This window comes from Arachis ipaensis, chromosome B7 (genome assembly GCF_059453495.1).
Source record: "Arachis ipaensis isolate K30076 ecotype BB chromosome B7, ASM5945349v1, whole genome shotgun sequence".
In the NCBI taxonomy this organism is placed as follows: Eukaryota; Viridiplantae; Streptophyta; class Magnoliopsida; order Fabales; family Fabaceae; genus Arachis; species Arachis ipaensis.
In genome coordinates this window covers 35,240,665-35,253,825 of record NC_142442.1, presented here as the reverse complement: position 1 = coordinate 35,253,825, position 13,161 = coordinate 35,240,665, and the positions used below count along the sequence as shown (strand labels likewise).

At 32.5% G+C, this 13,161-nt stretch overlaps 1 protein-coding gene and 1 pseudogene across 1 annotated transcript; one reads left to right on the top strand and one right to left on the bottom strand.

The window, feature by feature from the left end:
- The first annotated feature begins 2,435 nt into the window (after nt 1–2,435).
- Nucleotides 2,436–5,060, top strand: LOC107607122 (uncharacterized). The gene is made up of 4 exons (XM_088494093.1): nt 2,436–4,116; nt 4,207–4,411; nt 4,494–4,660; nt 4,754–5,060. Exons 1-4 carry the CDS (start codon nt 2,700–2,702, stop codon nt 4,903–4,905), a joined length of 1,941 nt encoding a protein of 646 aa, XP_088350219.1. The 5' UTR covers nt 2,436–2,699; the 3' UTR covers nt 4,906–5,060.
- Nucleotides 5,061–9,559: 4,499 nt separating this feature from the next.
- On the bottom strand, nt 9,560–12,884 carry LOC148550822 (kinesin-like protein KIN-14R; annotated as a pseudogene).
- Between the last annotated feature and the right edge of the window lie 277 nt (nt 12,885–13,161).

Here is a 13,161-nt window from a genome sequence, read left to right as displayed (position 1 = left end):
TTAATTCCTAAGAAAAGATTGGGATTATTGAAGTTCAACTCAATTGGCAAGATAACAATTAACAATTATGCTGTTAAGTTGGATAACTCCTGAGTTACAGATTTCTTAACCAAAACCAAAAGGGGAAAAGTAAATCTATTGGAATAAAGATGTCTTCAGATGGGAAACAGTAATCATGTAAATAAAGGAAAGCAGTCATGAATTGAAATACCTCAAATAACATTAATTAAGAAACTTATATGTAACATGGAAGAGTTCATAAATTATATAAAAATAAAGAACCTGGGATTGAGAGTCACTCCTAAAACTAAGAGAAGTCCTAAATCCTAAGAGAGAGAGGAGAGAACCTCTCTCAAAACTAATCTAAATCATGAGAAGTGAATTATGTGAGCCTTCTTTTGAATGGATGTATTCTCCCACTTTATAGCATCTAATCTGTGTTTTCTGGGCCGCAAACTGGGTCAAAAACAGTCCAGAATTCGCTGGTTGCGAATTCATTTGCGCTGATTTCCGTCACTTGCGACGCGGCCGCATGGATCACGCGGTCGCGTCACCTAGCGTCAGGGAAACTATATCATATTATATATCAAATAGAAGCCTCGGACGTTAGCTTTCCAACGCAACTGGAACCGCGTCGTTTGGACCTCTATAGCTAAAGTTATAGTCGTTTGAGTGTAAAGAGGTCAGGCTGGACAGCTTAGCAATTTCTCCAACTTTTTGTATTCCTTCCACTTTCGCATGCTTCCTTTCCATCCTCCAAGCCATTCCTGCCTTGTAATCTCTGAAATCACTTAACACACATATCAAGGCATCTAATGGTAATAAGAGAGGATTAGTAATAAGCAAATATAAGTCCAAAGAAGCATGTTTTCAATCAAAGCACATAATTAGGAAGGTAAATGTAAAACCATGCAAATAGTATGAATAAGTGGGTAAAGAGTAGATAAAAACCACTCAATTGAGCACAAGATGAACCATAAAATAGTAGTTTATCAAGCATGCGATGGAAATTCCATCAAGGTTATTGTTGAAGAGGTGGCGTAAGGATGCTAAGTCATTGGATACAGTGTTGTCAGAACCGGACCGACCCGGCCGGTCGGACCGAAAAACCGGTGAACCGGTGCTATAACCGGTCCGGGTGAGTCATCTAACCGGACAAGGAATCGAACCGGAAAGACCCGTATTGAACCGGTCGGGTTTGATCAGAACCGGTGAACCGGCGGGTTTCGTTTAACCCGGACCGGTTCGAAAATTAATTTTTTTTTATAGGCTGGAAACGACGTCGTTTCTTTATTAAAAAAAAAAAAAAAGCTTGCTGCTGAGTGCTGTAACCCTAGCCTCCATCCCTGTTTCACAATTTTCCTTCCCATTCCCAAATTTTGAGAGACCACCATCACCATGAGAGCTGAGAGATAGAGAAGTGCGCCACTCACTCAGCCACCTCGTCGCCCCGTTCAGCTTCAACCAGCGCCAAGAAGGCAGAAGCACGTCAACTCAACCACCTCACCACCGCATCCAGAGCAGTGCGCCACTCACCACCGCCAAGAAGGCAGAAGCACGTCCACGGTCCATCGTCGCCTACTGCTCGTCGCTCTTCTCTGCTCGTCGCTCCGGTCACCCTCTTCTCTGCTCGTCGCTCCGGTCTCCCTCTTCTCTGGTCTGGTCTCTGCTCGTCGCTCTTCTCTGCTCGTCGCTCCGGTCACCCTCTTCTCTGCTCGTCGCTCCGGTCTCCCTCTTCTCTGGTCTGGTCTCTGCTCCTCGCTCTTCTCTGCTCGTCGCTCCGGTCACCCTCTTCTCTGCTCGTCGCTCCGGTCTCCCTCTTCTCTGCTCTGGTCTCTACTCCTCGCTCCATTCCTCCAGCTCCAGGGTTCAGCCGTCCAGCTAGGTAAGTAACTAAGTATTTTTAATTTTTTTATTTTTTGAAGTTAATTGATTATTGTAGATTGATTATGTATGTTGGTTACTTGGTTCTGTTTGATTTGTGTTAGAATTTAGATTGTTGGTTGTTCAAATAATTTTAGGTTGTTGATTTCTGTTTAATTTAGATTGTTGATTTCTGTTTAAGTTTTTTATCCATGTATGTTTGATACTTTGAGAACATGAACAAGACCACATGTTTTTCTGTTTGATCTCTAGTTTCTTTGATTTATTTTTTTATTTCTGTCCAGTTTGTTGATTATCTATTGTTGGTTGCTGTTGTATATTATTCTTAGTAGTTAGTGCCTTAGTGGATTGTTGTGTATTATTCTTAGAGATTAGTCATTTAGTCTTGGATCCTGGTTGATTAGGAATTTAGGATGGCTTCATCAAATACACCATCAGAAACACCAACTTCTCAGGAACAAGGATCCACTCCTGATCCTTCAATTGGAACCCAAAAAAATAGTAACAGAGGAAAAACTGATCTTGCATGGGGCCATTGTAAACAAGTTTTGGATAAAGGAAAAACTGCTTTGGTATGTATTTATTGCGAGAAGCTTATTAGAGGTGGAGGAATTAACCGGGTTAAGCATCATTTGGCTGGAAAAGGTGGAGATATTGAGGCATGTCGAAAGGTGCCAGCTGTGGTGAGACACCAATTCAATCAAAACATTGAAGATCTTCGAACCAAGAAAAGGAAAACTCAAGAAGAATATGCAGAAAGTTATGGTGCTTGTGATGACGTTGAAAGGGAATTTGATGAGATTGAACGTAATGAGATGCGACAACAACAAGCATCAAGAATTCCAGCACCTAGCTCTAGAAAGGTAGTTGGAAAACAAGTCAAGGGATTACAATCCTTTTTTCCACCGGCAGCAACACCTGGAGCTCAACCAAGTATTAAAAGTGTTCTCCAAAGCAAAGAAATTGTGGAGAAGTGTGATATTGCTATTGCAAGATGGATGATGGATGCCTCTGTGCCATTCAATGCGGTTAATTCAGCTTATTATCAGCCGATGATTGATGCTATTGCAAACATGGGTGCAGGGTATAAAGGGCCAAATTACCAAAGAGTTCGTGGATATTTGTTGAGTAAATTGGTTGAAGATGTAAAGAAGATGATTGAAGGTTATCGTGTGATTTGGAAACAAACTGGATGTACTATCATGGCTGATGGATGGACTGATCGTTGTAGACGTACTTTAATTAATTTCTTAGTTTATTGCCCTAAAGGAACTGTTTTCCTAAAGTCAGTTGATGCTTCTCATATCTCAAAAACTGCTGAGGCTTTGTTTAAGTTGCTTAGGGATGTTGTGTTATTTGTTGGTCCTGAGAATGTTGTACATGTAGTGACGGATAATGCTGCAAATTACGTTGCTGCTGGAAGGTTGTTGGAATCGGAGTTTCCTAGATTGTATTGGTCTCCTTGTGCGGCACATTGTATTAATCTGATGTTGCAGGATATTGGGAAGTTTGTGGAAGTGACTGAAACTGTGTCACAAGCTTCAATGATTACGAAATATATTTATAATCACTGCCATCCTTTGTACTTGATGAGGCAGTTCACAGGCGGCCGAGAAATACTTCGTCCAGCTCCAACTCGATTCGCCACTAATTTCATTGCTTTGCAAAGTATTTTGGCTCAAAAGGATGCATTGAGAGCTATGGTGACATCTAGAGAATGGAGAAGTTCAGCTTACTCTAAAGAAGCCAAAGCAAAAAAGTTTGTGGATCAAGTCTTAGATTCTAAATTTTGGAATCAATGCACTGATATTGTTAAGCTTACGGAGCCACTTGTTCATGTATTGCGTATTGTGGATAGTGAAGATAGAGCTGCAATGGGTTTCCTTTATCAAGCTATGTATAAGGCTAGGGAAGACATGGTGAAGAGGTTTCAAAAAAGAAAGAGGGTTGTTGAACCTTATTTGAAGATTTTAGATTCACGTTGGGATTTACAACTTAAAAGAAACCTTCATGCTGCTGGTTATTGGTTAAATCCAGCTTTTCGATTTAATTCTGCAGAATTTGACAAGCACAAAGACACAATTTCTGGCCTACTAGATGTGATTGAGAGGTATGCTTACGGTGATGCTGATTTGATTACTAAATTGACAAGTGAGAAGAGAATCTTTAAGAATGCTGAAGGAGACTTTGGGAGACAGTCTGCAATACGTGAGCGAAGCACTGTGATGCCTGGTAAATTTTGTATTAAAATTAGTTTTTTATGATTGTGATATGTTTAAGATTTGATTTTTATGATTGTGATTGTTTTCTTTTTATGTTAAGATCAATGGTGGGAATCTTATGGATGTGGAGCACCAAACCTGCAAAAGTTAGCAATTCGTGTTTTGAGTCAAACTTGCAGTTCTTCAGGTTGTGAGCGTAACTGGAGCATTTTCGAACACATTCACTCAAAGAAAAGGAATCGGTTAGAGCATCAAAAGCTTAATGATCTTGTTTATGTTCACTACAACTTAAGGCTACAACAAAGGTACTTTTTATTATTCTTTCTTTAAGGCATTATTTAAAATTTTTAGTCATAATAAGAATAATCAAGTTAATTGATAATATAGGAACCGAATGAGAAAGCAAAGTTATGATCCAATTTGTCTTGATGCATTTGAGGATCATTCGGAATGGATAATGGAAGATTCACCACCATTTTTAACTCCTGAAGAAGTTGATGCTTTACGGAATGATCTTGCAAATATGTCTCTTCAATCAGGTTTAGATGATTTGGGTATGTTGTTGTTAGGGATGATTTTGTAATGCTTTAACCAAATGTTTTGCCTTATTATTGATTATGATTTGTGAAACATTATTGAAATGCTAGATGAATTGAATCTGGAAGATGATCGAGATGATGGTGAAGCTAATAATACTTCTGTGGAAAATGCAAATCAGAATGAAACCAATCAGGATGTAGCTCCAGATTTGTCACATGAAGAAAGATTTCCAGACTTTGAAGTTACTCCTTGGATATAATCCATGAATTGTTATTTTCATTATGTTAAATTGAGTTGTTCATGTAATAGACTAATAGTACTAAATTTTATGTTTATTCTCGTATTACTACTTATTTTTAGGATTTGAGATTTAATGTTTATTAAAATATTATTGGAGATATGTTTTTTAACTTTTTATTTTTAAGTTTTTAGCTATTTTATACATTTTACTTATGTGGGACCGGGTTAACCGGTTCAACCAGTGACCCACCGGTTGAACCAGTGACCCAGTAACCCAGTAGCCTGACCGGTTCGATCACCGGTTCGGTTCTGACAACTATGATTGGATAACTATGGTGAAGGAAGAGCTGATGAGTGAAGTGAGAGGGAATTTCTATTACGTCAGGGCGTATTGCATTCTACATCGCAGTGGTTTTTGTTCGTAGCTGCATGGAGTCCGGGTGTGTTCAATATAGCGATGAGTGGCATACGAGCTTTATGTAAACAAATTGAGGCTGGATGCGATCGGAAGGGTCCGTCGGCAAAGGGAAGAGATACTCCCAAGGAGAAGGATTCCGTAGTAGTTAAGACCAAAGGGGCACCCCGGATCAAGAAACAGGCGGTGTAGTATGTGTCAGAAAGCCAGACACACGAAGCGACACTGTACCGCAAACCATGAAGTGAAGATGCATGCAGACCCAAAGGAGGATGAGAAGACAGCAGAGTTAGGATTGGAAGGTTCCTCACCAATAGAAAATGAATGTTTAAATTTTAGTATTTTTAAATAGAAAAGTGATACAACATATATTTATTAATACTTTACTGTGTATGATATTATTTAGGGTTTAAGGTTAATAAATTAGTCTTTATTATTGATAGATTAAAAAGTGTGATTTATGATTTAGGATTTACGAGTTAGCATTCATGGTTAAGGGTTATTTATTTAGTGATAATTATTTAGACTTGTAGTTTAGGATTTCTGGTATAAAATTTGAGTTAGGGTTTAGGAATTTTGAATTGGGGGTTAAGGTTTATAGTTTGTTGTTGAGAATTTAAGGTTTAAGATAGCAGTTAGGGTTTATCATTTTTCGAACACATTTTTTTCAATTTGTTCATTGTTTTTTTATTAACTTTCTTTATTTTATTTTACACTTTCATATATATGCTTAAATTATATGATTTTTTTATAATAAAAATAATTTCTTAATTAGGAAATTGTGTTTTAAGATTTAATTAATTTGTAATAAAGGATAAAACATAATTACATAATTATCACTTACAATATAGTGAAGGTGATAGATTTGAAACTGTTGCGTTATTATTTCTGGCAGAGAGTATCATATCATACAAACTTGTTGTAAATCAAAACGAATACATATCAAAAGAACCAATACAATTTGTGTCAACCCCAAATCCTTCATAGGCCTATTTAGCACCCTAAAACCTAAATTCTAAATCATAAACCCTACAACCTAAAATTTAAACCTTAAATCATAAACCATACACCCTAAATCAGAAACCCTAAAACCTAAACTCTAAATCATAAACCATAAACCCGAAACACGCGTTAATGTGAACGTAACAACTTCTATCTTTTGCATTAAAAAAAATTATGTTCAATAATTAATTGATTGAATTTATTCCATCGTCTCCCAAATTTTTTTCCACCCACAACAATCTGGATTAAAACCAAGGACTTTTTTATTTAAATTAATTAAATATATTATTTATTGAAATTTGTAATGTAAAATAAATTATCATTTTAAATTGACAGTACACATTTCGGATATACTGTCCTAAATTTTTTAAATCACAGAATCCTGTATACCCAGTCATATTTAAAAAAATATAGAGAAAATGGGTATTGAACATTCGAGATATGCTGTTCAACTTTCTTTTAAAGAACAAAATATCAAAATCATCAGATGGTGAAGCACAAGTCCATTTAATTTTAATTAACTAGCTCAATAAATTTAATTTCAATTACAAATTACAAAATTATATATTATATTTTACACCTGATTACAGAACAATACACATAATTTACTCATTACAAATTTAAAACCTTAACGCTTAAAGCCTTAACCCTAAGGTTTAAACCCTCAATCCTACACAACACACATAATTCAATCATTACAAAACCTTACATAATAAATACTAAAATCATAAATCCTAAACTGTACAGATTGAAAACACATAATTTTAAAAAATGAGTTGAACGTTGTCTCATATACTTATAAATAATATAGACATTATACTATTCGAATAGATGACAATTCGTTCTAGTAACTATACAATATTTATTAACACTTTAAAAAGTTACAAAATTTAAAAAAAATGACAATCTTTTATGTTTTAACCATAGTTTTATTGGCACCAAATTTTAAGTAGACTTTATAGAATAAGTACTTCTAAGGTTTAATTACTTTATTGGTTTCTATAATTTGTTATCAAATTTTTAATTAGATTTTTATACTTTTCTTTTCTTTCAATTAGATCCTTATACCATATCAGATTTTATAATTATGTCTCTATAGTGACAAAAACATTGAAATTAATAAAATATTCAGTCAAATATATTATATTAGACATATTCATTTTGTTTAATGAAATATTCTATTAATTCAAATGTTTTTGTCACAGCAGGGACCTAACTACAAAATCTGCTATGATATAGAGATCCAATTATAAAAAAATAGAAACTTAATTAAAAATTTAGTAAAATTATAAAGACCGACAAAATAATTAAACCTACTTCTAATCATATCTTTGAACTTAGTATTTGAAAATTTTTAATTTGATGTATAATATTATATGACTTATTTTAATTGAATAGTTATTTTTATGAAAATTATATTTTTTTGAAAATACACATTAGACTATATATATTTATTCTATGAAATTTAATTTGTATAACTACACACTACAACAATATAGATTATTTTTGAGGGTTATAATTTGTAAAAGAAAATTAAAATTTGTCAAAAAAATAAATTTTGACACTATTTTAACTATGAAAATATGTTAATAAAAATTTTGTCAAAAATAGTATTTTTAACATATAAGTGATTGTGAAAAAAATTTAAATCTTATTTTGATAAATATTGACTGTCAAAAATAATTTGTTAGAAAATTTTGAGAACATATTTTCTGTGATACTTATTAATTGTCAAAAATACTATTTATTTTGACACTTATTGACTATAAAATATTCTCAACAAAAAATTTTAACAAAGAATGAGATGAGATCTTGAAACTAAAAAATAACTTGAGATTTTGAAGATAAAGAATGAGTAGTATAATCCTAAACTGAGAGCAGTTTGATGTCAAAATTAACAGAGCCAAAGAAGAAGAAAAATAGTGGAGTAAATTGAAAACAAATGAGTGTCAAAATTGATGAGTAATTTTCTACGGTCAAATTATTTATCAAGAAAACATAGAAAATTTGACATTTATGATATTTGTCAAAAATATATATTAATTTTGACATTTAATTATGGTGTTAAAAAATAAAATGTTAAAATAACTCTATTTTCTTGTAGTGACAATCTGCAAAATATTTGATTTTGTCCAAGTATATACACATTTTGGAATATCAAAATTAAATATTTTTGGTATTCATTTGCATATATTGAACTTATGAAATTTGTTAAGATTTCTTATAATTTAAGTTGAAGTTATTGAGAAATATTATTTGATTTGTTTTTATTATCTGTATTTAATAGATTAATAGTTTGCTTTATTTATAATTAATATGTTTTGAATTGATTTGAGAGATTTGTTCTAAAAATTCATATTTAATGACGATAATAACGTTAGCTTAGATGTATCTAATACAAACCTTAGCTCACAGAAATATTGCTAGCCTAACATGTATGTCACATGTTGGATTTGCTATCCGTATAGAGATATGAGAAGAAAAGACTTTCTTTAGAAGTGAAGTTGCCCTAGTGTTTATTTTTTTTTTATTTGATTTGATTTCTCAATTGAATACTTCCTCGTTGATTCACTTTTTTCTATGATTTAGTATTTTTGTAAATAAAATATACTTTTGTTGATATTATTTATGTGGTCTCATGTAAATTATAAATGTATTATGTATTCATTAAGTTGAAAAACTTACCCTATAAGTTTTTTATTTTATTTTTAGCCACAAGTACTAATTCTAGTTCCATTCTACCAATTTATTGGTGAGCAATTTTAAAGACAGTGAGTCTTTATTGTACAAGAACCATATCTCTTTGAGTACTTTTTTGGTTAAATTCTTAAACGTCTAATGCTCCACATATCACAAACAAGATGCAATTATGTTAATTTATTTTATATCATTGATAAAATGTGTAATTTATTCTTCCTAGGACACACCGAGATAACCAGGATCTTAAGGAATTCTCAAACTTAACAACTCGGTCGAGAAATCTTCCTAGTTCTGAAATAGTGATATCTAAGAAACTAAACATATCTGAGCTCTACAAGAGATTCGTTAGGGTGTTAATACCCACAATATATGCAGAAGTATTGAGAATTTATAAATTCAACAATTTCATATCAAAGATCCTATCTTGCTTCTGTAATATAGCCTAATAAACTTTCTAAATGATTCTGGGTTTTCTCAAAATATATGAATAAAATCTATACTTAGATATACAATAAAGAAGGATACACTTTTCTTAATCATATGATGTGTGTTCATTCTAAGATGGTGCAAGAATTAATATGGTGGGAAAATCAGTTTTACAGATTTTGCTCACAGAACTAAGACAAACTGTGTCGAAGGTAATTAAGAATGAACTCAGACAACAGTCTAAAACAAAAAAAACAACTTTATGTTGGAGAGTAGTGCATGTTTCCTCTTTTCCTTCAATTTCTCTGGCAACTGAGAAATTTATTTTTCTGACCCGTTTTGCATGGATGTCTTCAACTCAATCTGGCCTTTAAGTTCTTTAATCTTTTCACATAGATTTCTGTGAATATTATCCTTTCCTTTAGCCTTGCTCTCCATGCATTGCAAATTGTCTTCTAGCTTCCGTATTGATTCATCTTTCATTCTGCATTCACTCTTGCTTTTTCAAGCTATACCAAAGTGTAAAAGCAAGAAAAAAAAAGTTATTTACATATAACATGATAAAATAAAAAATAATTTTTGATGTATTACACTAAGGAGTAGTAACCTACCATTGCTTTTGTCTTGTGAAGTTCACTTGTGTCAACTTATTTTTTAACAGGACCTAACTCAATGCCCCGCACTCTAGTTGTGAAATTAAGTGAGCTAAGAGTTTCACCTAAGTCCTAGTCTGCTGGACTGATTTACACGAACATCAAAGTTTTGGTGTCACCCCCTATATGATAACAATAGGGGTGTCTATGGATCGGATCGTATCCGCAGATCCACGGTAAATATTCGCATCCGATCCGAAAATTGTGGATACGATCCGATCCGTACCATTTGCAGATCAGATCGCGGATATCTGCTCTACATCCGCGTATCCGATCTGCGGATCCGCAGATCCGCACTATAATAATTAAAAATTTATATATATATATGTTTGGTATTATATTTACTTGTATGTTTTAGTTAGTAATTATTATTCATATATTGTATTATTTTATTTTTGTTATTTAGAGAGAGTTTGATTAAAAATATTTTAGGAATAAATAAGTTTAAAAGTATGAAAGAAATATTTTTATCGAATTTTTTTACATAGAAATATGATTAAAAAGAGAAGGTTTAATTATGCGAATATATCCAATATCCAATCCGATCCGATCCGCATGTGCGGATCGAATCGGATCAGATCTGGCATTAAAAAGTGCGGATATCATATCCGATCTGCGGACACCCTAGATAACAAAGAAGCATTATCAATACATGCCTGCAGATGTTGGGTGTTCTCATATGCACGCAAAAAATAAAATGAAAGGTGAAGAAGTAGACATACTTAAAGAGTCTTGAAGTAAATGTGTCAATTTTGAGTTCCTGAAACCCCCCAAAAGGAAAATGGTCATTAAAAGTTTATTAAAAATAGTGAAAGGTAAGGATAATGGTGGAAATACCTATAGAAAATTGTTGGAGATAAGTGTGTATGTCTAACAAAATACTATCATTAATTATTATTATTATTATTATTATTATTATTATTATTATTATTATTATAAGAATAAACTTTTATAATTTATGATAGTGTCCTTAATTAAAATTAGAAACGAATAATTACGATAAGGATCGTAATAGTGAGATATATGTTTTTTGAGAATATTATTTAAATATGGATAATTGAGATATTAAATAATTAATTATTTATTCTATGATGAGTTTTAAATATGGATAAGATCCTAACTGATTTTGTTTAAAATTAAGTTGTAATTTGATTCATAAGATTTGATCCTAAAATCAGTTAATAATCTCATACTATATATAGATGTATGTAGTAAAAGAAATACACACAACTTTTTTTTCTACCTCCACATATACAAATATTTCAATTCTTAGTGAAGAATTGCTGGTGCAAAGAGTTGCAAGAAATTTCTCAGTTAAATTCATTGGTCAAAGAGTTGACAATAAGGATCAGTAGTCTCGGTGTGGATATATATAGTACCTTCGTACTATCGAAGGAGAAAGTTTTTTATTCATTAGGGTACTCAGGTATTGGCATCTAACCCATCTTATTTCAATAAATTTTTAAACACAAAATAGATCAATAGAATTACTTTATTACTTCTGTTGCATGTTATGAACACTTGTAATTCTTTAGTGGTATCTGAGCCATGGCCCTTTTGTGTTTAAAATTTTATTACCAAAATTTACAGAATTAATAGGATTAATTAAAGTTTTGTTATTATAATAAATGTGATTCGTAATCCATGGCATGAGATGCTATTGTCAAAATTATAAATTTATATGGAATAAAACTATATGTATGTATGTTAAGGAACATACTGTTATTATTTTTATTTATTTTTATCAGTAGGATTACTTTATTACTTTCGTTGCGTGTTATGAACACTTGTAATCCTTCAGGAATGTGACTACTCTTGGTTGCTAAAGCAGATATAACATCGCCAAGAGATGAAAGAGATCAATTGATATTTTGCGCTTCCTTAAGCCGCTCCCCTTGTACATCAGTCTTTGCAAGTCTCTCACTACCCGCCAAATCCCCAAGCCAAAGATTGCTCTTGGTACTCTCACCATTCAACAAATTTTTAGACTTTACCATTATACAAAGCATGTTGGGAAAGAAAGTAAGAAACGAGCGATCATTACAAGTATTCAAAGAAGAAAATGCATTTTGATGATGAAAATTCATATATACTAGAGAGCTTCTTAAGAATGCAAAAGCTTGGTACTAGTGAGATCTACTATTATGCTCATTAACATTATTACTTCCAACTGCTCTAGTATTGCTTCCAGCTTGCAGTACATCTCAGACCTCCTTAATGTTTTCAACTTTAGCTTCTATAACACCTGGAACATGATGAGATCCTTCAGAGGCTTGTTTTATCTCCAACCTAAATACCAATTAAGGGAAAACGATTTTTAATGTTATGGTAGTTTATCATACATGCACATCATTATTATAGAGCAGTTAACTTACCTTTTTATGTTATCCTGTAGCTAATAGGTCTCTGATTTGTTCATTATAAACCTCAAGTACACTAACAGATATATCATAAGAAAATGTATCACTCCTTTGTTTGCTAACGTCGAATAAGAGCTCAAGAGTCCTATAATTTACTCCTCTATTCAGCTCTGTTCCCTCCATAGTAAATGTCTTTCCTGTTTCTGTTTGCCCATAAGCAAATATGCAAACATTGTAGCTGTCCAGTACAAAGATTACTATTGATGAGGCATCAACAAAAATATCAACTGTAGAAACAAAGCAACAATGTCCATTTAAGAACCACCGAATTCCAAATCTTGTGCAATAAAATAAAATATATAAAATAGTAATAATAAAATAAAGCTTCATGTATACCTTGATCATCTTTTGGTTTACATACTTTGTCAAATCTGAATGATTTTTTTTTGAGAAATTAGTTGCTGTTGAAAATTGTTTGATTGGATCTGATCCATGTTAATACTTAACAATGTTTACTCTGTTACTCAAATATAAATATTTTTTCCAATTTTAAAAAAAAATAAAAGTATTTTGTGGATATAAAAAAAAGGTACAAAAATACTTCATTGATCAAAGAATTTGTTGGTGGATCCCTAACTAAGTAGGACCCACAAGATAAAAAACCAAAAAAAAAGAAAGAAAGTGGCTTTGAGAGAGAGAGAGAGAGAGAGAGAGAGAGA

Coding starts and splice junctions, on each gene's coding strand:
- LOC107607122 (XM_088494093.1), top strand. CDS start 2,700: ATGCGACAACAACAAGCATCAAGAATTCCAGCACCTAGCTCTAGAAAG. Junction 4,412..4,493: donor AACTTAAGGCTACAACAAAG/GTACTTTTTATT, acceptor TTGATAATATAG/GAACCGAATGAGAAAGCAAA. Junction 4,661..4,753: donor ATCAGGTTTAGATGATTTGG/GTATGTTGTTGT, acceptor TTGAAATGCTAG/ATGAATTGAATCTGGAAGAT.